This window comes from Pleurodeles waltl, chromosome 4_1 (genome assembly GCF_031143425.1).
Source record: "Pleurodeles waltl isolate 20211129_DDA chromosome 4_1, aPleWal1.hap1.20221129, whole genome shotgun sequence".
Taxonomy (NCBI): domain Eukaryota; kingdom Metazoa; phylum Chordata; class Amphibia; order Caudata; family Salamandridae; genus Pleurodeles; species Pleurodeles waltl.
The window spans coordinates 808062132-808088220 of NC_090442.1; the positions used below are offsets into that span (position 1 = coordinate 808062132).

At 45.0% G+C, this 26089-nt stretch overlaps 1 protein-coding gene across 1 annotated transcript in view; it reads right to left on the minus strand.

Annotated features, from left to right (window-relative positions):
- The window catches only part of LOC138287199 (protein NEDD1-like), a 224377-nt gene extending 199858 nt beyond the window's left edge, over positions 1–24519 (minus strand). Inside the window, exons 1-3 of the mRNA XM_069227559.1 lie at positions 24497–24519; positions 24269–24353; positions 23865–24005 (exon numbers count right to left, since the gene is read on the minus strand). Coding sequence (XP_069083660.1) covers positions 23865–24005; positions 24269–24353; positions 24497–24519 — 249 coding nt within the window. The remainder of the gene's footprint in view (positions 1–23864; positions 24006–24268; positions 24354–24496) is intronic.
- Between the last annotated feature and the right edge of the window lie 1570 nt (positions 24520–26089).

The window sequence follows — 26089 nt, forward strand, 5'->3', positions numbered from 1 at the left end:
TGATCAGCAAGTGTCTCTGGCTTCTGTCTGGGTCGCAGGGAATGTTTACCGGGTTGTTCATCTTCTGCAGGGGGAGGGGTGCTGGTGGCCTGTGGTGGGGCCTCCTGGCCACTAGCGGCAGCAGAAGTGGAGGGTTGTTCAGATGACTGGCTAGTTGTAGGGGCCCGCTGGTGTGCTGTTGCCCACCTCATGAAGTTGGCCATGTCTGCCAGCACCCCTGGAATGGAGATCAGGGTGGTGTTAATGGCCTGCAAGTCCTCCCTGATCCCCTGATACTCTCCCTCCTGCAGCCACCTGTTCTCCTGCACATCGTCAAGGATCTGGCCCATCGTTTCCTGGGAATGTTGGTAGGCTCCCAGGATCTTGGAGAGTGCCTCCTGGAGAGTCAGTTCCCTGGTCTTGTCCTCCCCCTGGTGCACAGCAGTCCTCCCAGTGTCCCTGTTGGCCAGTGCCTCTGAAAGATGTGCCCACTGCCACTGACCCCAGGTCCCTGATTGTCTTGTGGGGGAGGTGTGGCCTGGGGTCCCTGTTCAGGTGGGCACACTGCTGATTGACTTGTACAAGGGACAGAGGTGTGGGAACACTGGGTGGGTGCTGTGGTGTTGGTGCCTGATGGGGGAGGCTCTCTGGTGGTCTGTGAGTGGGCATGGGTGACCGGATGTCCAGTGGTCCCTGATGGGCCAGGTAGGTCCTCCAGATCCAGAAGTCCAGAGTTACTATCATCACTGGGGGCCTCTTCTGTTGGGGGACTGGATAGTGGTGGCATCTCCTCTCCACTGACATTGGCCTGGGTACCTGTTGGGATGTAAATGATGTATTATGCTTAAAGTGTATGACATTTGTACTTCTGTAGCTTCCCCTCTATGGTTGGTGTTGCCATGTCAGCTGTTGCTTGTGTATGGTGATGTATTTTGGTTATGTTAGTTTTCTTATGCTGTACATCCTTTAGTGATGAGTGTCCATGCAGGGCTGGGAGGAGTGTCCATGCATTGGTATGGCATGCAGGGCTGGGCATTGTGGTTAGTCATATATGTAGGTGCAGTGTGTGGGATGGTGTGGAGTGATGGGAGTGAGGGTGAGGGGGTGTGATTGCATGCAGGTATGGGGGTGATAAGTGGTAAATGTTGACTTACCAGTGTCCAGTCCTCCAGCTACTCCAGCGAGTCCCTCAGGATGCAGTATTGCCAGTACCTGCTCCCCTCATGCTGTGAGCTGTGGGGAAGGAGGTGGGGGTCTACTGCCAGTCCTCTGTATGGCGAGCTGGTGTCTTGCTGCTATGGAAAGTACCTTCACCCATAGGTCGTTCCACCTTTTCCTGATGTCGTCCCTTGTTCTTGGGTGCTCTCCCATGGCGTTAACCCTGTCCACGATTCTCCACCATAGCTCCATCTTCCTTGCTATTGATATCTGCTGTACCTGTGCTCCAAAGAGCTGTGGCTCTACCCTGATAATTTCCTCCACCATGACCCTTAACTCCTCAATGAAACGGGGTGCCTTTGTGGTGCCATGGGTGTTGTGTGATGTGTGTTGAGTAATGTGGTGGGGTGTGTGATGTGGAGTGCGTGAGGGGTGTATGGCTGTATGTGGTGTGTGTGTGTCTAGTTGTCTCTGTGCTCTTCTTCTCAGTCTCCTGGCAGTAATTGTTTGTAAAAGGTTGTGGGTAATGTGGGTGTGTGTTTAATAGTGTTGTTGGTGAGTGGGTGTGGTGTGTGTATGGTTGTCAGGTGTCTATTTCTCGTATTGGCCAATGTAGTGTTGTTCTGAGCACAGCGGTATGTGGGGCTAATGATTTACCACTGTTGAATGTCCGCCATGGTGATTCGTGGGTCATAATGTGATGGGTGTTGTTTTGTTGGCATAACGGTATGGGTTTTGGGACCGCCACTTTATCACTGACCTTTGGTCTGGTGGATTTGCGTATGTGGCTGAATTTTGTCAGATTGGTGTGTGTGTGTGTGTGTGTCATAATATGGTAAACGGATATCCGCCACCGCGGCGGTAAGTTGGCGGCCGTCAGCCTGGCGGTAAGTAGGATTTACCGCCAGTGTCATAGTGAGGGCCAAAATGTGGTGCACCAGGGACATCTGATGTAAAGGGATGGTGGCATGCTGGGGATCATGCTGTCTGGCGTACTTCTGCCAAATATGGAGGCATTTCCTCATGTAAGGGTAGTCCCAATTTGGATCACCCTCACCATACAGAATGCAGCCTTCAGCATTTACCATGTTGTGTAGGTCAAAGGAACCCTCTTCTGGCCAAGCGCTAATTTGTAGAGCTAACAACTCAGTTCAGTCTGCTAAGTTTTCTACAAATGGCACAAGAAATGCCAGCTATCCTCTTCTTCAGTGACGGTCTTGATAGGGGTGAGGCCTGTGCTGTGTGAACTTGCTTGGGCACTCACTTGCTGGATGTGTCTGTTGTGGACAGTCATCCGTCCCCTACCCTTGCTTGATCCTATTCTTGTGTCTGGCTGGCATTTAGTGCTTCAGAATTGAAGCCGCTCAAGCTCTGTAGCTCGGGGCTTCCTGCTTCTAGGGAGCACATCTTGTTCTCTTCCCCTTGCATCAATTTGGTTAGGCAGTATCCATGTGTCCCTTGTGCAATCTAAGTCAATGAGTTGCCTTTCTTGGAGATCAAAAATATGGTGACTTACATCTTGGGTTTGGAAGAATTCACCCATGCTCTTCATTCTCTGGCATATGGATTCTATCCTGTTTGCTATTGTTCCCAGGGTTCTCTGAGTTTGCTCTATACAGTCATCATTATGCCCTTCTCCCCTTACTCCACTTTCTCTCCTGTCCTCACTGCATGATAGCCAGTCCAGCACACTCTCTGGTGAGACTACTATACCCTCCTTCTCCTTCTGCCAAGGTGGCAAACTACTTTCAGTCTTCCTTTGTTCCTGTTCCCTTGGGATACAAGTTGTCCCTTTATCTCTGTAGTCACATGCACATAGTTGCTCCATCCTGCATTCCCTGCATCCCTTCATTGTGGGGTGGACACTTGTTTCCTACTTACTCTACCTGAAGTGTCCCTTTTCTGAAGCAACCACAATGTCATCGCTATCCCTGAACCCTCCTCTTTGCTTTTCTCCTCTTGGTAAAAGGTAGTGTTTAGATGCAGTAAAACTGTGCCTCTAATTGCCCTGAAAATTGTGGATCACCTATTTTAGTTTGCTCTCTAGGAATGTTTGTCCTCTTTGGTTTTGGTATTTGTGGGTTACTTTGGGGGGTTGCTTTAAGGTACTGTGAAGGGGGTTCAGTTTCAGGGTTTTACAGTCCTAATGTGGCTTCTTGTAGCTGCACTAATGGTAGATGCTGGGCACTGTGGGTGCAGTGCTTGTAGGGTCATATGGGGGGTAAGTAATCTTTTGAATCTTCCTTAAAATATTTTCCATAATGCTAAAGTGGCTTCTCTTTTCTCCAATTTGACTCCTGTATATTTGCCTCAGAGGTAGGCGGTGGCTTTAAACCACTCCTTGTTATACTTCAACTTCTTTGGGTCACTGGGCAATACCTTCTACATATGTTGTAAAGGGATCTCCATTTTCAGGCGTTCTAAATCTTTTACTTTTTACCTTTTCAGATTTCAAGAATTTTAAAGTGGACTCGCACAACCTTTCTGGTGGGGAATAATTTTGTCTATTTTTCTACTTTACTCTTTTTACAATAGGCTTTCAGTTTTTAGGTCTGTCTACTGGGTCCTTACAGTATAAATCTTTCATTACATGCAATGTACATTTGAAAAAAAGTTTGCATATTTATACAATCTCACATCACCACACTATGGCCACACTTCATTCTACTGCACGCGTTCCCCTTTAGTCATTCAACAAACCAAACTCCAATAAAAACATATTTATGTGCAGTACCCTTCCGGCCTTACTAGTTCACAAAAACATATATTCCTGCTGATAGGGTAACACATGTACGCAATCCTTAAATAATAAAAAAAATTTAAAAAAAAGCAAATTGCATGTGGTACTTTTCTGGCCTTAATAGTTCAGAAAGACATATATTTCTATTGATTAAGCAACACTTGTCAATCGTTCAACAATAAAAAAAAAAAAAAAATCACAAGCTATCCTTCCGGCCTTACTAGTTCACAAAGCCATGTTTCTGTTGATTTCATGTGAGGATGCTAAGGAACCTACAGGGATGGCTCGCCAACTATTACAAGGTGAACAAATACTCTCTCACGGCTCAGAAACAATCAGGCACACTCCTATTGGCAGTTCCAAAGACAATATTTACAAACAGTTGTGACAGGGAGAAAAACACAATGGAATGCACCTCAGCCCTGCACGATCTGCCTCTACAGGTTTTCTCATTTGCCTGTTCACAGACAGGCCCTTTTATACAAATCTGTACAATTATATATTATACTTGTTTAACAATAGATAGCTTGCAAGCTACAGATTAAAATGAAAAACATGTGACCCCATAGCCCGAAATCCTAGGTCAAGACATTATTCATTCTTTATTATACATTCAATAAGGGTTTATGACTGAGCATTCTTTGACCTAGGAACGCGTACATGCCCTTTTTAAAAAAAATCTAATTTGTTTGGAACATGTGCTGACAGCATTGTGTGTCCAAGACTCCCAGGTGTTCAGAATTTCGTTTCTTCCCTGTACCCATTATAAGTCGTGAACTTGTGTGCTTTGAGCTAATTCAATTATGTGCCCAGTGTCTAATCTGTCAGCAATCTTGTTTGTAGGCATGGAGAGCGTGCCAGGGGACTTGTGCTCTTATGTCCTAACTACCTGCAGATTGGTCGTACATGAGTTAGCCTTTAACAGATGACCCTTTCATATTCCTTATTCTGCTACATCCTTGTATGAACCTTTCACTTTACTTGTATCAGTGTGGGGGCTTGACCTAAACTGTTTTTTGATTGTGAACAGCGGTGTGGCCTCTATTGGTGCTGGATGTTGCGCTGTGTTTTCAAATTTCAAGTTCACGGTCGTGTGCTTAGTTTTACATTCCCTACATACATATATATATATAGCCGTATTTAGAACCAGGGACTCAATCCCCCAGGCCCATTTAATCAAATATGGGCCCTCTTCCCCAAACCATATTCTGTCCCAGGGAACCAATCTTGCAGAACCTGATCCATCTAACATGGAGATGGGGTTGCATGGCCTCCTCCTTGAGTCATATTTGGCCGCAGGGACTCCATCCCTGGGGCCAACTGTATTTTGTAAGAGTCTTCATTGGCCACAGGCACCTCATCCCCTTGGGGGTTACATGCTGTGTCCCAGGGAGCCCACCACCGGGACACAGCAGTTTCTCTGCCCACGCCATCGCAGGCAGGGACATTTGTGTTTGCTTCCACCTGGTGGAAGCATTTTTAAAATCTCAATGAATGGAAGCAAACAAAGTCTGCTCCCAGCTGGCGGAACCTTTAAAAACGCTTCTGCCAGCTGAGTGCAGACTTTTGATCTGTTTTCCTGCCCACACTAAAACAAGCAGAGAAACAGATCAAGACATTGCTCCCTACCAGAGGGAGCAGCAGAAGTCGCTTCTCCTTGTAGTCAGGAGCAATGCTGGCTCCTGCAGCATGCAAGCAGCTGGCTGAGGCCGCTTCTCATGGTGATTGTCCTTGGTGATCACCGGAGCATCCACCTTTTTAAAAAGGAGACCCCTGTGGACTGATCCCTCAGGGCAAAATAGGCTTAGGCAGGTGGGGTGTGTGGCCCTGAGGGATGGGTCCTCAGGGTCTAAAAAGGCTTTCAGAGGGGAGCCTCTTTGTCCCAGCCATTTTAAAATACGTAAGGCCCCCAGGGCCTAATGAGGCTCTGGGAGGGGTGCCACGTGACCCTCTCCCCTTAATAAAAAAATTCAACATTCCACAGTTCTCCCTTTCAATTGCTGCTGAATATGCAAAGGAACCAAAATACGTAAGAGCTCTGCCTGTTTTGCCCCACCCCTCTCATGTTAGTAGTATTCAACAGTGTTCCTGGCATTTTCTAGGCTGATAGACAATTTTCTTTCTTTACACATGTATGTTGAAAAATGATATGAAATTCTTGATGTAAGTGACAGCATTGTTGATTTATTGGAGCACACTCTCTTCTGTAGTGACTGTCCAAGATGAGTGGGTTCTTTCTTGTTGTCTCCAGGTCTGAATCTGAAAGCAGAGTCCACAGTTCTCCCTTTTCATTGCTACTGAGTATGCAAAGGCATAAAAACACCTACAAGGTTTGCCCATTTTGCCCCGCCCCTCCTATGTTAGTAGTAAGCAACAGTGCTGGCTCTGAGTGGTTTAGCCGCAGGCCAGGCCCTGCTGCCAACCTCTGCGGTGAACTGAAAAAAGCCTTGCACAGTGTTGGGTTTGCTGCCTGGGAGGTTTGCCACAAGACCTCACCATAAGCTAAGCCGTACAGACAACCCCTCACTGTGCACACTTTTTGGCCTTGGGTGATGGGGTGTTGGTTTTACGTATGGTGATAAAATATTACCTTAACTTTAAAAAAAACTAGAAATACACAGGAAATAATTTTTATTTCTTTTTTTTTTTTACAAATGACCTTAGAAAGTAACCAGAAAGAAAAGCTCAAATAACATTATAGTTAGCTGAATACGTCAGTGGCTACATTAATATTTTGAACTAAATAAAACACAGAAATTCAACAGTTAAGTTAGCAGACTGACAATAACTTGTGCTACTGCAATGCACTGCTTATGGCCTCACATATCACATCACTCATGATACGTTCTATGACATCACTGATGACATCTCAAGTTACTTAATTGATGACATCACTGTTAGCATCAGGGATATCATCCAACCTTCTTTTTTTACATATTACGCTAAAAACTAGTATAGCATTAGAGGCCTGAAAGTAAGTACAAAATAGCTCAGAATAATATAAAGTATAATTAGTGCCATCACAGATACAACTCCCTTAGGTTTAGCAAGCATGTGTTATGTGCAACATTGACACTATACTATACACCTCATGTGTATCCTAGTTCAAAATCCCTCACAGTCACTGAACCTACATTGAGAAATGAAATTGATACGAGTAAAAAAGTGGGTACAGTAAACCGTGTTTACTCAATGGAGAGAGTTTACTCTGCACCATACTGTTTGCAGACAGTAAACTCTCATGAAAAATACACCACACAGAGTATTAAAACACAACTACTAAAACACTGTACACTCTATGCAATACTTAAAAAATACTATTTCACTTAAAATAACCAAGGTTTGAAGGTGCTAAGAACCATACTACCTCTAGCCTTCATACTGTGGTGAAAACTTTACAGATAGCCCATCTTCTGAAGCAAAAGAAGCGCTTGCACCTAGGTTAGTACCTGGTGCACACAGTCTTCCATGTTATGTAGGAATTGTCATGCTGTGATGATTTTGTCTGATAACTCAAAGCTGCTTACAATATTTATTATGTAAACTAGAGAACATGCTAAACATAAGTCATCAACTGTCACCAAGCTACTCTTCAATGCAAAGGTTTATAAAATGTTCTTTATCTCTTGTTCGATCTATCAGCCCTAGGCAGGTCCCTCTCCCCCCAGATTTTTGCCTTTCTCCTCCATTTTTTTTAAAACCTCCTTTTTGCTGGCATTTGGGCTCTGAGCACTTTATGACCAGTGTTAAAGTGCATGTACTTTCTCCTCTAAACATGGTAGTATTAGCTTATCCCCAATTGAAAGATTTCATTTATTTATAAGTCCCCAGGAAAGTGGCACGACTTGTGCCCGGGGTCTGTGAATTAAATGCTACTAGTTGGCCTGCAGCACAGATTGATTTAACCACTTAAGTAGCCCATTAACCATGTCTTGGGCTTCTCTACCAGATAATTTGTTACCGAAGGTAAGTAACTTGATCATCTGATAGAAAGTTCTAGCTTACCTTAGAATAGATACCCAAGGCATAACCTCCTGGTGTTTGGCTGTGGACATATACTTTACACAAGAAGGTCCTGTAGGACTGAGCGAGCAGAATGCCCATATCTCCTCACCTGGCTATCTAGGCAGTAGTGCCTTGCGAACGTGTGCAAGGAAGCCCACGTTGCCACCTGGCAGATGTCTAGAACCGGCACGCCTCAAGCTAACGCCGTGGTAGCAGCTTTCCCCCTTGTAGAGTGAGTCTCAAGTCCTCAGGAGGCTGCTTCTTAGCCAATGCGTAGCAGATTTTAATAAAGAGAATGACCCAGTGCAAAATGGGTATTTTCTGGACCCGACCCTTCTTTGTACCAACTTACCCGACAAAGAGTTGGTCATCCACCCGGAACTCTTTTGTGCAGTCAAGGTAGAACAACAATGCTCTTTTTGGGTTCAGACGGTGGAGACGCTCCTCTTCTTTAGAGGGATGCGGTGGAGCAAAGAAGGTGGGCAGGGTGATGTTTTGACCCAGATGGTAAGGGGTCACCACCTTGGGGAAGAAAGAGGCACGAGTTCTAAGGACTACCTTATCAGGATGTAGTGTGAGATACAGCAGTTTTGATGATAAAGCCTGCATCACACTTACTCTACTGACAGATGTGATCACCAGTAAGAAGGCTGTTTTGATAGTGAGCAGCCAGAGAGGAAAATTATGTAAAGGCTCAAAAAGAGCACACCAAGAGAAGTGAGCACCAGATTAAGGTACCACTAGTGCATAACAAAAGGCTTAGGTGGAAACATATGTACAAGCCCTTTTAAGAATCTCTGTACAAGGAGACTTAAACAAAGACTGTTGATCAGGCAATCGAAGAAAAGCCGATAAGGCAGAAACATAGCCCTTAAGAGTCCCTAAGGAGGAACCTTGTTGGGTGAGTGTCAGAATGAAAAGAAGGATATTGGAAACAGAAGAAGAAAGAGGATCAATAGACCTCTCTGTACAATAATGTACAAAACGCTTCCAACGGCAGGCGTAACCCGTCTTGGTAGAGGGACACCTGCCTGCCAGAATGACATCACAGACCTCGAGAGGGAGGTCATAAGCCATCAACTGCCGCCGCTCAATCTCCACTCATGAAGCTGCAGAGTTGACAGGTTCAAGTGGAGAACCTTCCCCTGCTGCTACCACAGAATATCCTTTCGAAGAAGCAACCTATTTGGAGGATTGATGCTCATTTTGAGAAGCTCGGGATACCAGACCCTTTGTGCCCAATGCGGAGCCACTAGGATTACTTGGGTCCGGGCGTTCTTGATTTTCTTGAGAACTCTGGGCAGAAGTGGTATGGGCGAAAAGGAGTACAGGAGACATGAGCTCCACTTGTGATGAAAAGAATTGCTGAGTGGGTACCACCTTGTAACCTGGAGAGCAAAATACTGCTGACATTGAGCGTTCTCTGCGGAGGCAAACAGATCTAACCAAGGGCCCTAACGATAGCCGCCTTGGAAACTGCAAAGCGCAATATTGCTGACATTGCACATTCCCTTCGGAGGCAAACAGATCTAACCAAGGATCTCCTCACTGCAGAAAGTCTTTGCGCCACCTCCGAAGGGAGACACCATTCGTGATCTGCTAAGCATCGCCGGCTCAGTTCACCTGCTCGGGCGTTCAGAGAACTTGCCAGGTGTTGAACCGCCAGGGTTTTGCCTTGGTGTTCCTGCCATGTTCAGAGACATACAGCCTCTTGACAAAGGGTCCACGACCCCACACCGCCCTGTTTGTTGCAGTACCACATCACAGTAGTGTTGTCCATGAACACCTGCACTAACTTCCCTTTCACAACAGGAAGAAATGCCTTTAATGCAAGCTGGATCGCCTGGAGCTCCAATACATTGATGTGGAGCCTGGATTACACCGGAGACCAGAGGCCCCTGATCTCCGCACCATCGCAGAAGTGACGCATCTGTCACTACTGTAAGATCTGGTTGGGGAAGGGAGAGGAGTCTGCCTTTAACCAATCACAGTTCACTAACTACCACTGCAGATCCTTTGCAGTTCCCTCCAAGATCTGAACCATGTCGGTAAGATTTCCCTGATGCTGTGTTCATTGGAACTTCAGCTTCCACTGCAGAGCCCTCATATGCCACCTGGCATGTTTGAATAATAGGATGAAGGAAGCCATGAGTCCCAACAGAATATGTCTCACCGAAATCCAGGATAGAGGCCGAAACATCGGTATCATAACTTGAATATCTTGGACTCGCTTCTCGGGAGGATAGGCCTGAAACTGCACTGTGTCCAGAACAGCTCAGATGAAACGGAGCTTCTGAGAGGGAGTCAGGTGTGACTTCGGCATGTTTATAGTGTACCCCACCGAATGCAGGAGGTCTGCCGTAGTCTGAAGGTGAGTGACGAGAGCCTGGTGTGTCGAAACCTTCAAAAGCCAGTTGTCGAGGGAGGGGAAGACTGAAATCCCTAGCCCGCGTAGATGAGCTGGCACCATACCATCACTTTGATGAACACCCGAGGAGCACTGGTGAGACTGAAGGAGAGCACAGTAAACTGAAAGTGTTCGTGTCCCTCCTTGAACCGCAAGTAACGTCTGTGGGAGGGCAGGACCAGGATGTGAAAATACGCATCAGGCAAGTCCAGCTCTACCATCCAGTCTCCTTGGTCTAGGGCAGACAAGACCTGAGAAAGGGTGAGCATCTTGAATTTCTCCTTGTTGAAGAACAGATTGATGTCCCTTAAATCCAAGATAGGGCGAAGACCTTTGTTCTTTTTTGGAATCAGAAAGTAGTGGGAAAAACAACCACTGCCTACTTCTTACATCATGACCCTTTCTATGGCTCCTTTGGCCAAGAGAGCCGTAACTTCCTTGCGGAGTAAGACCAAATGATTCTCCATCAGCCGTTCTTTTATCGGAGGGATAGAGGGAGGGAAAGACTGGAAGGGGAGGGATTAGCCCTTCTGTGTGATCTGCAGGACCCATTTGTCCGATGTTATGGACCGCAAGTGAGGGAGATGAAATTGAATACTCCCTCCAAGTGGACGGACATGGTCTTGCAGAACCATACTAGGAGGGCTTGGGGGCTGCAGAAGAGGGGGGCTGGGTGGTGGCCTACCTCTGGCTAGACCCTCTGGGTCTGAGGGTACCATGACCTCGTCCTCGAACGGGATGCTGTGAAGCTGGAGGACGGTGGCTAACCTGTGGTTGACGTGGTGCTGCGTCCCTTCCGAAGCCTCGAAAGGGGCGATAGACAGACTGCTGGCGAGCCAACGCTGAGAGGCCCAAGGATCTGGCCGTAGCTCAAGAATCCTTGAACCTCTCAAGCGCAGAGTCTGCCTTCTCACCAAAAAGGCAAGAGCCATTGAAAGGCATGTCCATCAAGCTCGACTGGACATCCCCCAGAAAAGCCAGTGGAACATAGCCAGTCATGGCGTCGGAGGGCCACCATCGATGTAATCGCTCGGCCCAGCGAGTCAGTCGTGTCCAAGCCACACCTGATGGTAAACTTGGCTGCATCTCTCCCATCATTCACAGCTTGGGTGAGTGTGTCCCGTATGCCGTCCGGGACCTGGGGCAGCACTTGTGCCACCGTCCAGCCTCTTGTATTCCGTATCCGGAGGGGCGGAAGGGAAGGCACCACGGGAAGTGGAGGCCTGAACCACCAAGCTCTCCGGGGTGGGTTGAGGAAACTAAGGTCTTTTGGTGCTGGTTTATGGAGGCGGCCAATTGCCCAGTTCACAGGAGCCCATGTGCTGGACTTGGACCATGTTCCCAGAAGGACATCTGTGGGCGCTTCATTGAAGGGTAACATCGGCTCTGATGTAGCGACCCCCGGCTGAAGCACCTCTGTCAGGAGATAAGTCCTGACTAGGCAAGCCTAGGTCCAAGACCTCAGCTGCACTACACACCACCATGGCATAAGATGCCCTCTCCTCCGTAGCCACAGCGGGAGGAGAGAGCATGCCAGCATCTGAAGAAGTATCTAGTCCACTGGTTTCCCCTAGATCCTCATACCAGTCCTTTTCACGCTCCAATCCATATTCTGAAGAGTCCTCAGACCCCTCCCACTCCGCTCCAGTGCCTGACTGGTCTGAATAAGCCTCAGGCACTCATCTGGGCCTAATCGGTGCTGTCGAAGTTGGAATCAGCGTCGTACGACGTTGTTCCGACTCTGGATCATCTGGAATGAGGATGGGGCTACCACCACCAGTGGGCGCTGGTGGTGGCGGCGGGAGTGTCGACTTCGGGGCCGGCGCCGGAGGAGGTCGACTGTGAGAAACTGGCACCGGCCCTGATCCACTATCGGATCTTGGGGTCCCCAATGGCGCCGAGGCCAAAGCCGCCGACGTCGATGTTGAATCTGATGGGCCCCTGCTGACCCCGTGGGGCCTGAGACCCACCCAAGGGTGCACCCCACTCAAAAACAAGGCACATAGCCTCGTAAAATTCTTTAATTTGAGCGGGGGTTGCACTGCTTCCCGGAAAGGAGGGAAGACCCGGAGTTGGCAGGGAATATCGACGTTCCCTAGATGCCTCGTCGGCCAACGGGCGTGGTAAAGTCAAAGTCCCCTTGGACTTCTTTTTTTTGTGCCTCTTACCTGAATGCCCCGAAGACCTCAAATGCGAGGAAGATGAATTGGGGCTCCTGGAGTGGTGAAGCGACCTCCTCCTAGAGTGGGACCGTGACCTCCTTGGGGTCATGCTAACCGAAGATGGATGCCGGGCCGCTAGAAGTTTGAGAGATCTCTCTCTCAAGGACTTCAGAGCCAAGGCCCGACAGGCTGAATATGACTTCAAATCGTGGTCCTGCTCGAGGCACCAGAGACAAACCAGGTGTGGATCCATGATCAACATGGTGCGATGACATGCACCACATGGTTTAAATCCAGTCTTTTTCTTAAAACATTACACACACAATCGAAAAAATCCTCGACAAAAACGTCGAAAAAAGGTAGCTCTATCCGGACCTGCGCTTAACCGGTGCGGAAGGAAAAGAACAGACGTACGCGTGCCGGGGTGGTGCCTATGTAAAAGACCGTGACGTCACAGACGGCTCCAACGATGTTGACAACCCACGCTGAGTCAGATGACTCGCACAGATCCGAACTACGCCACCCGACGGTGCGCGCAGGGTACTTCTCAGCAGAAAAATTCCTGATTTGAAGCCGACGCCAGGGAATTCTAAGGTAAGGAATCTGCAGCTAGAAGTTTCTATCAGATACATTTTATAAGTGTAACTTCCAAATGGGAAGAGATAGCCTCTTCAAGTTTGGTGTCCCTGGAATCACAGATTAAAATCTTGAAGTTGGATTTTAAATTGCTATTCTGAAAATGTCACTTTAAGAAAGTTGGCATTTTCTTGACTTAGCCATTTGGTGCCTGCACCCTGTCTCTGGCAGCTTGACTGAATGTAGTTAGCAGTTGGGCTTTGTGTATTCCTCCTAGACAGTCACATGCAATGAGAGCTTAGGTGTGACTGAATGGGCCATCACTGACAGGATGGGAAGAAGGAGCTGGAGACAGCCTCACTTAGGCTTAAATAGGCTGTGTCCTGTTCACACATAAAGGGCCTACTGACCCTGCATTGTCACCTAGCCAGCTTGGAGCCAGGGCAAGGGAAGTAGGGAATTCCTTGCACTTCACAGTCACTGCCTAGATGGTTCTCCCACCTTCCAGAACCAGGGCACCAGGGTATAAATACTGGACCTCAGGCAGCATCACTTTAGTACACTTCTGGATCGGTGGGTACTCTGTCAGGAAGGACTGTTGTGCTGTTGAAGGACTACCACTTTGCCAGAGTGCACTCTGCTGGATTCCTGCTTTGCTGCGCTGACCTGCTGTCTTCGGCCCTCTTGCATGGGTTAGAAGGACTAGAGCTGCATCTCAAACCCATAGCTACTCCAAGGTCTAGTTGGCAGGCCTCCTGGTCTTAAGCTTCAGGGACATTACAGGCTTCCAACAACCTTGCCTCTGCATCTGGACTCTGCCATATGTGAGTCTGCCTCATCAATGGAGCTGCCCCAGTACTGGACACTTGGAAGTGGGCATAAGGTGCTCTACCAGCCTGTGGATCAAGCAGAACCAACTCTTCTCCTCTGCTGCACGGCGCAAACCTGAGCAGAACCAACACATTGCCACTACTGCATGATTTGGACCCATCGAAAAGACTGACACTGCCATTGCAAACTGCATCACCTCCAGAACACCCGCTGCATGATGCTTTCCTGGCACAGGTCCTTGCATCTCTCATTGAGAGCAGCCTTGACAATACGACAGACTATGAATCGCAGCCTTGCAGCTCTTTGGAACTGACGCATTGCCCCACCTGCGCATTGCATACCCAACACCAGACTTCGTATTTTTGTTCAGTGGGCCTAACTGGTTCCTGGTAGCTGGCCCGCACTCCATCGTGGTCAGCCTGAACTTATGACTTTGTCCAGGTCTAGGGCAACCAGATAACCACAGTAGGTGCTTGAGATCTTTTGACACTATTTTCTTTAAAGGCTTTAAAATTCAATATCTCCAGTTTTACTAATTGGATTTTTGTCATTTTGCTCTTGTTTTATTTATTGAACATATATTTTTCTAATCTGGTGTGCCATCCTTTTTGTGTGGTGTTTCCAATGTTTTACTGTCTCAAGTGTTGCACAATTACTTTACACACTGCCTGTACGTTAAGCCTAACTGCTCTGTGCCAAGCTACCAGTGGTTTGAGCATAGAATAACTTGGGGGTGCCTTACCCTGACAGTGATTGAGGTTACTGCTTGACCAGGACTCCTACCCCAGTCACCCAACAATTTCTTGCATCTGTACACATGTATGATGCATTAGGAGCAGATGTGTTTTGTAATCACTTACACTCATTAGCAAACACAGGCTGGTCAAAATTAGGTATAAAAGTAATATTGTAGTTACCGGCCAATATGTAAACTATGAAACAAACTACCACACTCACTGAAAGATGTCATCAGTGGTGTCATTAATAATTAGGGGATGGGCGATGAGCTCTGCTGGCGGAGCTAACTGAGTTTTTGGCACTCTGCTTGGAGTGTGGAGTTTGAGAAAAAACTCTGCTAGCCCGCCAACGGAGCAGAGCTCAAAGCATGTGCACTGCAGCCTAGTTATGAGCCACACAGCACAAGCACAGACAGTCTTGTGGTTGCGCTATGTGGCCCATAACTGACGCTGCAGTGCGTACTACTTACCGGATGTCGGAGGAGCTGCTCGCCGACGGCTCTGGAATGGATTCCAGACACAGAGAAAGGCAAAGAGCCAGACCACTGCACTAGCAACAAGGACCCCCTGGAAGAACCCAGGTAAGTCCTTGTTTTTTTTTTTTTGATGTGCACACTGGTACACAAGAGGCCTGAAATGGCAGATTTTGCCACCTACGGCCCCTAGCCTGGATTCAGGCCAGGGCCTTAGGCAGCGAAAGGTGCCATTTCAGGCCTCTTGTGCACTGGCCTGCCCAGGTCCTTTGTTCACCGGCCTGCCCTGTGTGCACTGACGCTTTTGCTGTCGCCTACCTGACTGCACCCAATATGGAAGCGCTAAGCAGGGTTGACACTGCTTAGTGCTTTCAGATCGGGAGCATTCAGGCCTGGGCAGGCAGCACTCTGCCGCTTTCAGAACTCCGCAGAATTTCACAGATTTATTAACTCTGTGGAATTCCGCAAGGTAAAGCTCCGTGACATACACCCAACCCCTATTAATGATGTCATTTGAGATGTCATCAGTGATGTCATAGTACATGTCATAAATGATCACATATGATGTGAGGTCAGCAGTGCATGGCAGGGGCGGAAGTTATAGTTCACTCTACTAAATATAACTGGCGAATTTCTGTGTTATTTTTAGTTCGAAAGGTAATGACGTCCCTGACATATTCACCTAATAATAATCCTTTAAGGGAGCCGAGGACAATATCCTAACACTCCAGCACCCTTGGAATGCACATTCCAATGGTGCTGGGCGGGTGGCCCCCGGCACTAACTTTCCACCAGCCTTCTCATGGAGGGGTCCCCAACATGAAAAGGTTGGCAGCACCGCCCTGGTAGAGTACAAGCTCGTCCGCCATCATGCCATCGAGAACCATTTTCCCGGTAGGGACGGCGGTCCCCTGGTGGGTTCACCCACCAGCATTGCAATTGGGCAGTTGGATCACCACAGTTATGGAGGTCTGACTGTCAATGCTAGTGTGGCAGTCCTCAGACTGCCAGACTCGTAATGAGGCCCTTAGTCTCTGAAACGGAAGTCAAGAATCATCAGTTGGGAAAGCCAGTAGGATGTGTCCAAGACGGGCTCCATAATGCCAGCTAACTGTCCAATGAGCTCCCCGGGATGCTGTTGACTTTTGGCAGGAAAGCGCAGAGCAGGAGCAATTCAAAATTTGCGCCCAAGGATGGTCCGTCACTGTTCCGGTATTTTTGGCACATTCGCCCCATGAAAATGTCTACTTCCAGACTTACTCACTTTTTTGGACCTTGGTTTCCTCCAGGAGGGCAAGAATGAAAGCTGTAAAGGAACAGGACTCTGCTAGGCCGGATACTTGCTACGCGATGTCCCGCTGAAATGGATTTGCTACTGCAGAAAGGCTCAAAGTGGAAGCAACCTGAATCTTTGGCCCGGCAGCAGTGCACCTTCATCAGATAGACTGAACAGGTTTTGTCCCCCTTCTCTGGAGGTCTTTGGAACCAAAAAGTCCCAGGTGTTTCAGGATATTAAGAGGAGTACACTGCAGGGTCCGAGAATATCAGTATAACAAAATGCCCTTTTTTGTGTGGTTTTGCTGGATTTTAAATATTTTTAGACTTTGTGTACTGGGACTCCACTAATCAGGTTCCAGTGCATGTGCTCTGACCCCTAAAACATGTTTAAGTTGGCTATATTCCTAATTTGCATATTTACTCTACCTATAAGTCCCTAGCATATGGCACAACGTGTGCCCTGGGCCTGTAAGTTAAATGTTACCAGTAGACTGTAGCACTCATTGTGCTACTATTAGTATGACGTGCAAAGTGCAACTACAGGCCTACAACTGTTGCTTGTCTATGCAGTTTTAAAACTGCAAATGTGCCCTATCAAAATAACCCCTTTAACAGACCTAAACTCTTTTTTTTAAATAGGTCACCCTTAAATAGGCCTTAATGCCCATTAAGGCACGGTGAATTGTATTTAAAAGTGTAACATGTAACAGTTTAATATAAAACATGCCCTTAAAGTGGCAAGGACCCAAAAGCTACTTTCACTGTAGCAGATGTATGTGTTCCACTGGAAAGCATTGGGATATAATATCAAAATTAAAAGTTATGTCCACCTAGGAATGAGATAAAAATATAATGCTTAGACTTTAGAAAATATTGATCATAAGCCCAATTAATAGTAAAGTCAGAGTTTTACTATGTATTTTGCAATAGGTACTTTTAAAACATAACCTTTGTCTAATTATAGAATCTAGAAGCCCATTTGCATTAGGTTCCAACTGCCACCCAGGGGCTGACTAGCTACTTGATAAGGCGTAAACTTGCTCCTAGAGCAGAAACAAAGGCCATGGGTGTGTGGTGGTCTTCTGTTCCTCTGACAGAGTGACAATCTGGTTAGTGGCCAGGAACTTACATAACTACAAAGAGGCCTACTGTGTCACAGACAGATGTAGCTAACACCTGGCCCAGCTCCCTTTTTTGTCCTTCTATCCAGCTTGGTACCAGCCCAAGTGAGAGAAGGGCAGCCCCAGTATCAGTTTTCAGTGACCATGGGGGAGGGGGTGCTCATTTTGCTGGCTACACATCTAGGGTGGGCAAAGGATCTCTGCACAGGGGAAGATGGGATCTGCTATGTTGGATTTAGGAAGAGGTGCACTGGGAGATTAGTTGCAGTACAGCATACAGGAACTGCTGCAAAAGTGGGTAGGGCTACCTGTTGGTCAGGGACAGGGAGGGAATACCTCCCATCCCCTGACTGGTGAAAAGCACTTCCAGGTACCATCTTCAAAGCACTACTGGACCAGGGTAAAAAAAAAAAAAAAAAAAAAGGAGGACTGCCCCTGCTGTCGTAGATATAGTAGATCAGTTCAAATAATATGATGGACAATCACAGGTTTGTATGCAGATAGAAAGGTATAAAGTAGGAAATACACTTGAAACGAAATAAAGCATACTTGATTTTATTGATTGAGGCTAAAAGGTAGCAATAGTTCATAAAGTGGACCCCAACTACTACTTATGGAACAACAAACAATCAAGACATTAAAGTCAAAGCATCACAAATTGCAAGTAGTATATTTTTGTATACAGTTATCAAAAAACTATGTAGTGTGCATTATTATATAGAAAATGTCTATTTGAAATATAACAATAATGTTATGGCATTTTATTAGTTTTTGTTCTTACAATATATTTGTATTCACATCTTGTCTGTCACAGATTCTGCTATTTTGCTAGAGTTTTCTTTTATATTGGTTATTACTTAATTTCTATTTGCTTTAAAAAAGAAATAATGATACAATTTGATGTAAATTGATTTATAAAGTAAAATAAGGAAACAGAATGTGGAAAACATTGCTATGTAGTGATCTAATGGAATGGAATGGTAAGCACCACTGCCATTAGAAAGTTGTGATGCTGGAGTAAACAATGCATTAGCAAAAAAATACAACGTGGTGGTACATGAAATAGTCACATACATCTTTTACCAGTGGAGAAAGCCCAAAATAATTTCTAAAATGAAGAATACAATACAAGTTATGCTTGGGGCACAATGCAGTAAGAACAACAATTTCATAGACCCAAAAAACCATTTAGTCAGATGGTTGCCAGGCAAGAACAATCATTAAAAAACAACATGGAGTCTTTATTCAAAACGGAGTCTTTATTCAAAACGGTGTCTTTCATCTACCATATTGGCAAACGAGTCTCCCAAAAATGTATTTCCTTGCTTCGATGACTAAAAAGCAGTCTGTCTCATTAATGTCCTCTTTTGTAATGATAATATGAATGGGGACTTCAGTTTCTTTATGACTCAGTGGGTGAACACAGTGATGAAGAAGGGCATGGGACATGAGAACGCTTTCTTCAACATACACAGATAACTGAGGAATAAGAGTCTTGTGGTGCTTTCCTGTAGTTTAGGGTGTAGTGAAGAAGCTGGGTGCAGGAGTTAGGCCTCTGGTTCTTTTCACATAGGGACGCAACTATGCCAACAAAGTTTGTACGGTAATGGTTGATGGAGCTTTTAAGGAGGACCGATAAAGAGACAAGCTGGATAACTAACCCTGAGAAAGGATTGGTGATGACAGCGAGGGAGCAGGCCTGTTTGTCTCCTCGACAGGAAATGAGGTGGGACTCTGCTCCAGGGAGATCTATACGTTGTTCATGCAATGGACTCCAAAACAAAATGGTGTTGCAGTTCAACTTGCGATGCCTGAACTCCATTCCAAGATACTCTGGGCACCTCACCTGGTCTTCCTACTGCCAATTGCCAGCTCCAGAAGAAAAAGCTCTTGAAGGTTAAAATATTATTCACTGATTAAAAAGTTATGATAGAGTTAAAGATAATGGCAAGTGTCCCTGCATCACACTTTCATGTTGAACACTTCTACTGTACATACACTCTTTCTGCCCACCTTTTTGGAAGATGTGAATATCTCCTAGGCTCACTTTAATTGATTTTCAAAGAAAAGACGTTGCCTCTGAGAAGTAATAATAATAAGGGTATTTTAGGAGCAACTTCTTTTTAGTCAAAATAAGATCCCAGAAAGCATCAAAACTAATATGCATTCTATTAGCATCTGATAATACTGAAAGTGCAAGGATATCACTTTGTGGTGTAGCAGGAAATTAGATGGTCTTAACACCTATCCTAAACATTTTTCCTCAGAGTGAATAGCACCAGTATGAATAGGTCGAGGAATACTGAAGAAGGGTCCCACATACTTTGCTTTGCAATTTGTTCACCTATGTTGGTATTAAAGCGCAGTCAAAGCTTCAACATAGTTACTCCATGTAATTAATCATCCAAATGGGTTTGATTAGAAGGGCATTGCAAAGGGTCAAAAATGTCTCAGATTACAAAAAACAGAATCTTGCCAGATAAGATGAACAACATATACTAAAAGGTATCAAGTACATTAACATTTGTGATGAAACTAAAACAAAGATGTTTGTAGGCATATTTTTATCTATGCATGTATGTTGTATTTCTATAGCGTGAACCCAGACAAACGACAGTGAAGCACTGCATAGGGTCAAAAACAAGCATAAAGTCAACTAGTGGCAGAAGGTCTGGCTGGGTTTAGGGTGGTAATGCATTGATATGTAGGGTTTTCTTTCAACAGGTGAATATTCAACACTTTCCTTGATTGGAGCAGCGTTGGGGCATGTCTGATGGATCAGATCTTGAGTGTATTGATAGAAAAGCCAGCTGCCTTCGGTTATGTTTTTACATTTCTTAGTTTGCAGTTTGATAGTGTCCTGGCTGCATGTGTGCGGAGAATGACCAGAGAAGATGCGCTTGACTGCAAGTTATGCAGGGGTGCTGGTTGTGATGACATGTCAAGAGAATTGTTGAAGGGAACTGGTTAAAAAGATTCGCACCGTGGATAATTTGCTTTTGATGTGCCTGTAACAGTTGCAAGAGAGTTGTGCCTGGTGGTGTACGTAATTAATGCAGAACTTTTGTGCACTTTAAAGCTCACAAAATCCGTTATTCTGGTAGGCCCGAATAAAAAGGATAGCAGCAATGGCCTATTCAGTCTATAGGAAATACGTGAGAAAATTAATTGGTAGCAGGAAACGGGAGCTCGCTATTAGTTCCAGTGGCACAAAGCAAGATTGGTGGCTACGTTCCTAGATAATAAGGAAAACAAGATATATACAATAGGGGTATTTATTGTTCCTGCACCTTTGAGCATTTCTTTCAGCAACTACGAATAATATGCAAAGATGGCGAAATTATATGCGGGAAACTGTAATATGCTTACTGCCCTTTTATACCGAGATTGTATTGAAACAAGTTAACAAGCAACTTTCAAACATTCTTGTGAGTTATTAGCTCTTACATCTCGACTCCATCAGAATTTACGCTGCACCTCACCCCCAGTACAGAATCTGTCCCTCTTTCCTCCACCCATAAATTATGTCATATTCACATCAGATCCTGTGGGACATGTAACAAAGTACTAACATGGCTCGGTTCTTTTCTCCAAAATCGACCTTTTCAAATGGCAATGAAACCCTACTGCAAGCAGATCCTGAGTCCTACGCGTTTTAATATGTATATATGTCTCCTAGCAGAGATTACAGAAACCTTTGGATTTACCCTACTTACAAATGCAGATGACAGGCAATTAATCATACCACTCTCTCAAGACTCCGTTGAGTGGGCCCCACACCTGAAACTCTGTCTTTCTGCAGTGGTAACGTGAATGGCCCTGAACAGTGTAAAGCTCAATGGGGATAGGAAGGAGGTGTTGGTAGTGGGGAACCAACCAAATATATGGTCCACTGCTCTTCCCTCTTCGGCATTAGAAAACTGTTGCCCAGAGTATGGCAACCTCTTATCTAGACCACAGTAGCCTACTCCAGTGTTTCCCAACCTTTTGATTTCTAAGGACCCCCACTTTAACATTAATGGAACCCAGGGACCCCCACTGAATCATAATGGGAATCCGGGGACCCCCGCCTGAGTCATTACTAGAATCTGGGGACCTAATTTGTCAATATTTGTTCATATTTTTTAATTTTCTAAGCTCTCGTGGACCCCCATGGGTCCCCGGACCACAGGTTGGGAACCACTGGCCTACTCTATTTGGTTCTTAAAATGTTAGGCGCTTCCAAGACACCTGCAGATGATATAAAATCCAGAAGCCCGTCTGTTACTAAATATCCCCAGACTGTCATCCATCACAGCAGGTCTCAGAGAGCTACATTGGCTGCCAGTCGGCAAGCAGATTCAATTCAAAAGCATGTGCTACACCTATAGGGCTTTTACAAATACTGGGCCAAAGTACCTCCACAATCTAATAAAACCTCACATTCCCCCAAGATTTCTTAGTTCATCTGACTCTTTGTTGAGCTGGTTTATCGAATCAACAAAGCGAGACAAAGAGTGCGTTCATTTTGATATATAGCCACCACAAATCTGAAACAGTATGCATCACAAGCTTGACAAAAGCCCATCAGAAGTGGTTTTCAGGAGACTTCTGGAAACCTTGCTTTTCTAAAGGTGCCCTCGTTTTCTTTTCAGGGAGAAGCTCCGACATGGACAGAACCCTAGCGCTGTTCTGTCCATGTCGGAGCTTCTCGTTTTGTGCACAAGTGTGATTTGACATACCTTTGCCTTCTGAGTGTTGGATCCTCATGTGGAACAGCCAGGCAAGGTATACAATTCCGAATTAAATTATTGTGATTTGCTAGCACAACCGGGTTTCCAGAACTCACAAGAAAAAAACATATTCAGTTAAGGCACAAACTATCACTCGTGAAAGAGAAACTGCTTGGCCGAGGGTAAAAAAAAATAGTGAAACTCTGGATTACTTGCAAACCCATTATCAGGAACTATGCTCATGTAATGTAAACTTTGCACACCACCAATGTAAAGATAACCCAAGCAAATGTGCCGTTTACAAGAGCAGGTAACGAGTGCACCTCCCTCAGACGTTTATAGAAATAGCTTACACCATGTTCCAAATAAATTATTACAGACTTGCACTGGTTGAGAAAAATGCAGAGCAGACACAAATGAATCTAACTGATGTCTTCCAGTTATAGCAGCATTCTTTACACAGGCAAGTACAAGCAAAACCTTTCAACTATTAATAATGATTTCAATGCACCAATTCGAGTTTTTAAAGTAACTTTAAAAAATAGTAACACCAGTTTCAGACAAAAATACCAGGTGCCAATAGCTAATTCAGGCACATCTCATAGTTTTGGTGTTCAAACAATTTACTCTTTTTTAAAAGCCTATTGCCCTTTTGCTGCCACTCGATGGCAAAGTAAGGTTAACTATGGTATTATAACATGGAATCCAAAATTTAACAACCAAAATATTGTGAAGCCAGTAGGTCTCATCTGTGACACAGGGAAATAAACCTATTGGATTACCAATGCTTTTTTGGTTCACGGCAAAAACATTCTACCATGGCCTCCAGTGAGTGCCCACGTGCTGTGGCCATCTTAGAATGTTTTTCCAAAAAGTAATGGAAAAACTAATCCGTGACAGCTGCAGTGCATGTGCACATTTGTGTGCACACACTGATCATATTGGAGTGTTTTTTTTTTTTCTTAAGGTATATAAAAAGCATTCCAAGATTACCAAGGTGCGTGCACACGATTTGCGCTCATGCGCAGCGTCCACCCTGGAACTGCTTTTCTTGTGCTTTAACAAATAACATTTCATGCTGGCCGCCGTGTAGCCATATTGGAATGGTTCAAAAACCATTTTAATATGGTTGCCTGCCAATACAGCAGCAGAAGATAGATCAGTGGTCAAGGGGAAATGAAGAAGTACACTCTGGGAGGCATGATTTCATTAAAGGGACATGAGTCAGGAAGGAGATACGTTAACAGGGAGAGCAAAGAGAGGGAGAGAAGAGGATGGAGCACGGGAGGTCATGCACAGGTGCTTTTGGAACAGTCAAATATTTCAGCATTGCACCGTCTTTATGTTAGTAGTGGAAGGATACAACTCCTTAGCCAAACACAGTGAGACCAAAAAGCTCCATTGGGCAGTAAAAACAAGATTATAGTGGAAAGCCATTGAATCAGGCTATCAAACTGACCGACACGCAAGTAATTGTATCATGAGCAAGGCAGAATCAACGACAACTCTAAATGTACATTGGAATTTATAGATATGCTGCCAGACAGAGAAAACTCTGCATAGGTGAGGCCTAAAAATGGATGTCAACAAAAGGCGTCCTACTGCAGCAGATCATATTTGACCCACTCTAAGACATACATTGATTACCTACCTAATCATAAACCAGCATAATACACATGCATTACCTGTGTGCAACCATGACCGAAGGGAGCACTGGACAAATTGGTGTACACACTCTGTACTATGATTTCACCACTCATTGAACCAGAGGCGAAGTAGTCACCATTTCCATTAAAGTTCACACAGGTGACGACTTCTTTGTGGGCCTGGAAATTACAAAAAAAATTGAGATGAGGCTGCAAATATGAACTAAATGGTTCGTTGCTCAAATATTTAAAAATGCAGGCATCAGGGTTTTTGACAAGTGTAAGCAATTATTTCACATCAGACTTTATTGCATGAATCAAGACACTATCACTCATAGTGCAGTAGTTGCTCACTGCATGGCTTTACAGCATGCAGTGATCAACTACTGCACATAATACTTCACAGCATAGTTGAACTGACTTCCTTGAATTCAATGTCTTACCTTAAGGGACAAATGAAGACTTCTAGACTTTAATTCCCAGACGTTCACAGCATTATCGAGGCCTCCACTCACAAGAAACTTGCAACTGGAATGTAAATCTAAGCAAGTCTGTTTTTCCTGTAGAAAAATATACGATTGTTAGGTTCTTTCATCCAAAGTGGTTTAAGAGATCCCTTGTAATCATTTTCAAACTTCAATGAAAACATGCATGCTTATTTTTAATGTCACCTTTCCAAACAGTTCTCCACCATCCTAAGTTTCACACTCTGTAAAAGAAGTAAGAATGCAGGTATGATGTTCTTTCTCTCCACCTGAACTGGTAGGAGTCCAATCGTTTAAAGAAAAGCTGAAAGATTTTCCTGTTCACAAACGTTTATATTAAGACACCTTGGATGGTCATTGACATCTTGATTAGTAACACTGTACTGAACTGGACAAATTATTTCATGGGCGGTACACAAGGGTGCAATATGCAGTGATTCCCTCCACAATACAGGCTTTAGGAATGGGGCCCAAAAATGTCCCTTAGGCTACACGCCTAACAGCTCTACAAGGCGCCAGATGTGAGATCATTGAGTGATGGGACTTCATGCACCATAGGGGGACAAGGGCCTATGCCATGGCCCTGAAGTATACACTCCTCAAAACATAAAACCTTGCACCCTATCAGTGTTCACCCTGATTTCTTATACAGCCCTACAATGTGCACAGGAGACTGGACAAAGAGAGCAAAACCCGACAGGCAATTTAGTAGTAGAGTTATGAGGACATGATGACGCATTTCTTTATAATCTAGTAAAGTGATCAGTGTAGTAGTAGGGAAAGATGCGGAAGACATTGTAACGCGAAGGGTTAATTAGCTTGAACAGTGTAGATGAGCGTGATGCCTGCCGAAACCAGAACAACGTAAAAGAAATTCACGATGTTCGCTTTCAAGCTTGTTTTCTTTTGACATTCCGTAGATAAACTTATTTGCAGCTGCATGTGTGAGAAACAGGCTGTAAAGGAGAGTCAGTCTCAACTTTGAGAACGAGACCACAGTAAAAGATGGAATGAAAACAATGGCCAGGGAATGGCAAGGCAGGCAAGAGACATATACTGATAACATAACTAGAAAATACTGGAAGGGGGTAGAATCCAAGCTTCAGGTTATTTAAACACTGAAAGGTGGGTGAGGGAATTTTGAAGCTCGCAGATGGAGTTATGAGACTGTCATCTTCAGACCCAGAGCTGCCTCCCTGTTTTGCTGTTCCAAGACCGTGACGCTCGAGGGGGAGTGAGGTTCAAGCGGGACTAAGTTAAGTTCCACCCAGGGATGAAAGGCTTTTTGTTTCCCTGCTCTATTATTATGATGGATTATTATATTTGCCCTGTGTTTATAATCTGAGAAATTCAGCTCGTTTATAGTTTTTTCCTGCCTTACTGAACATCGTAGTGTGAGTCTGCCACAGTAATTCAAATGTGCATTTTAGTGTGCAGTAAAACAAAGCTTATCTGAAGTATTCAACTCGTTAATATTCTGCTCCCTTAACATCATAGTGTATCACATGTTGGTATACAGTTATTCCAAGTTTATATCTGTCAATGAACTCTTTACTCAGATGTATGCATAGATGCTCTTTGTAGTGTACTTATATATAAACATATATATAGATTTTTTTTAAATTTACTATTCTTACTCTGTCAATGAACTCTTTGCTCATTCGTATACATAGATACTATCTGTAGTGTACATATATATGAATAGATGCTTTTCATTGCCATTCTTATTTCAATGTTGTTAATGTGCTAAATGCCTGCATTTACCTGAAATTATAGTAA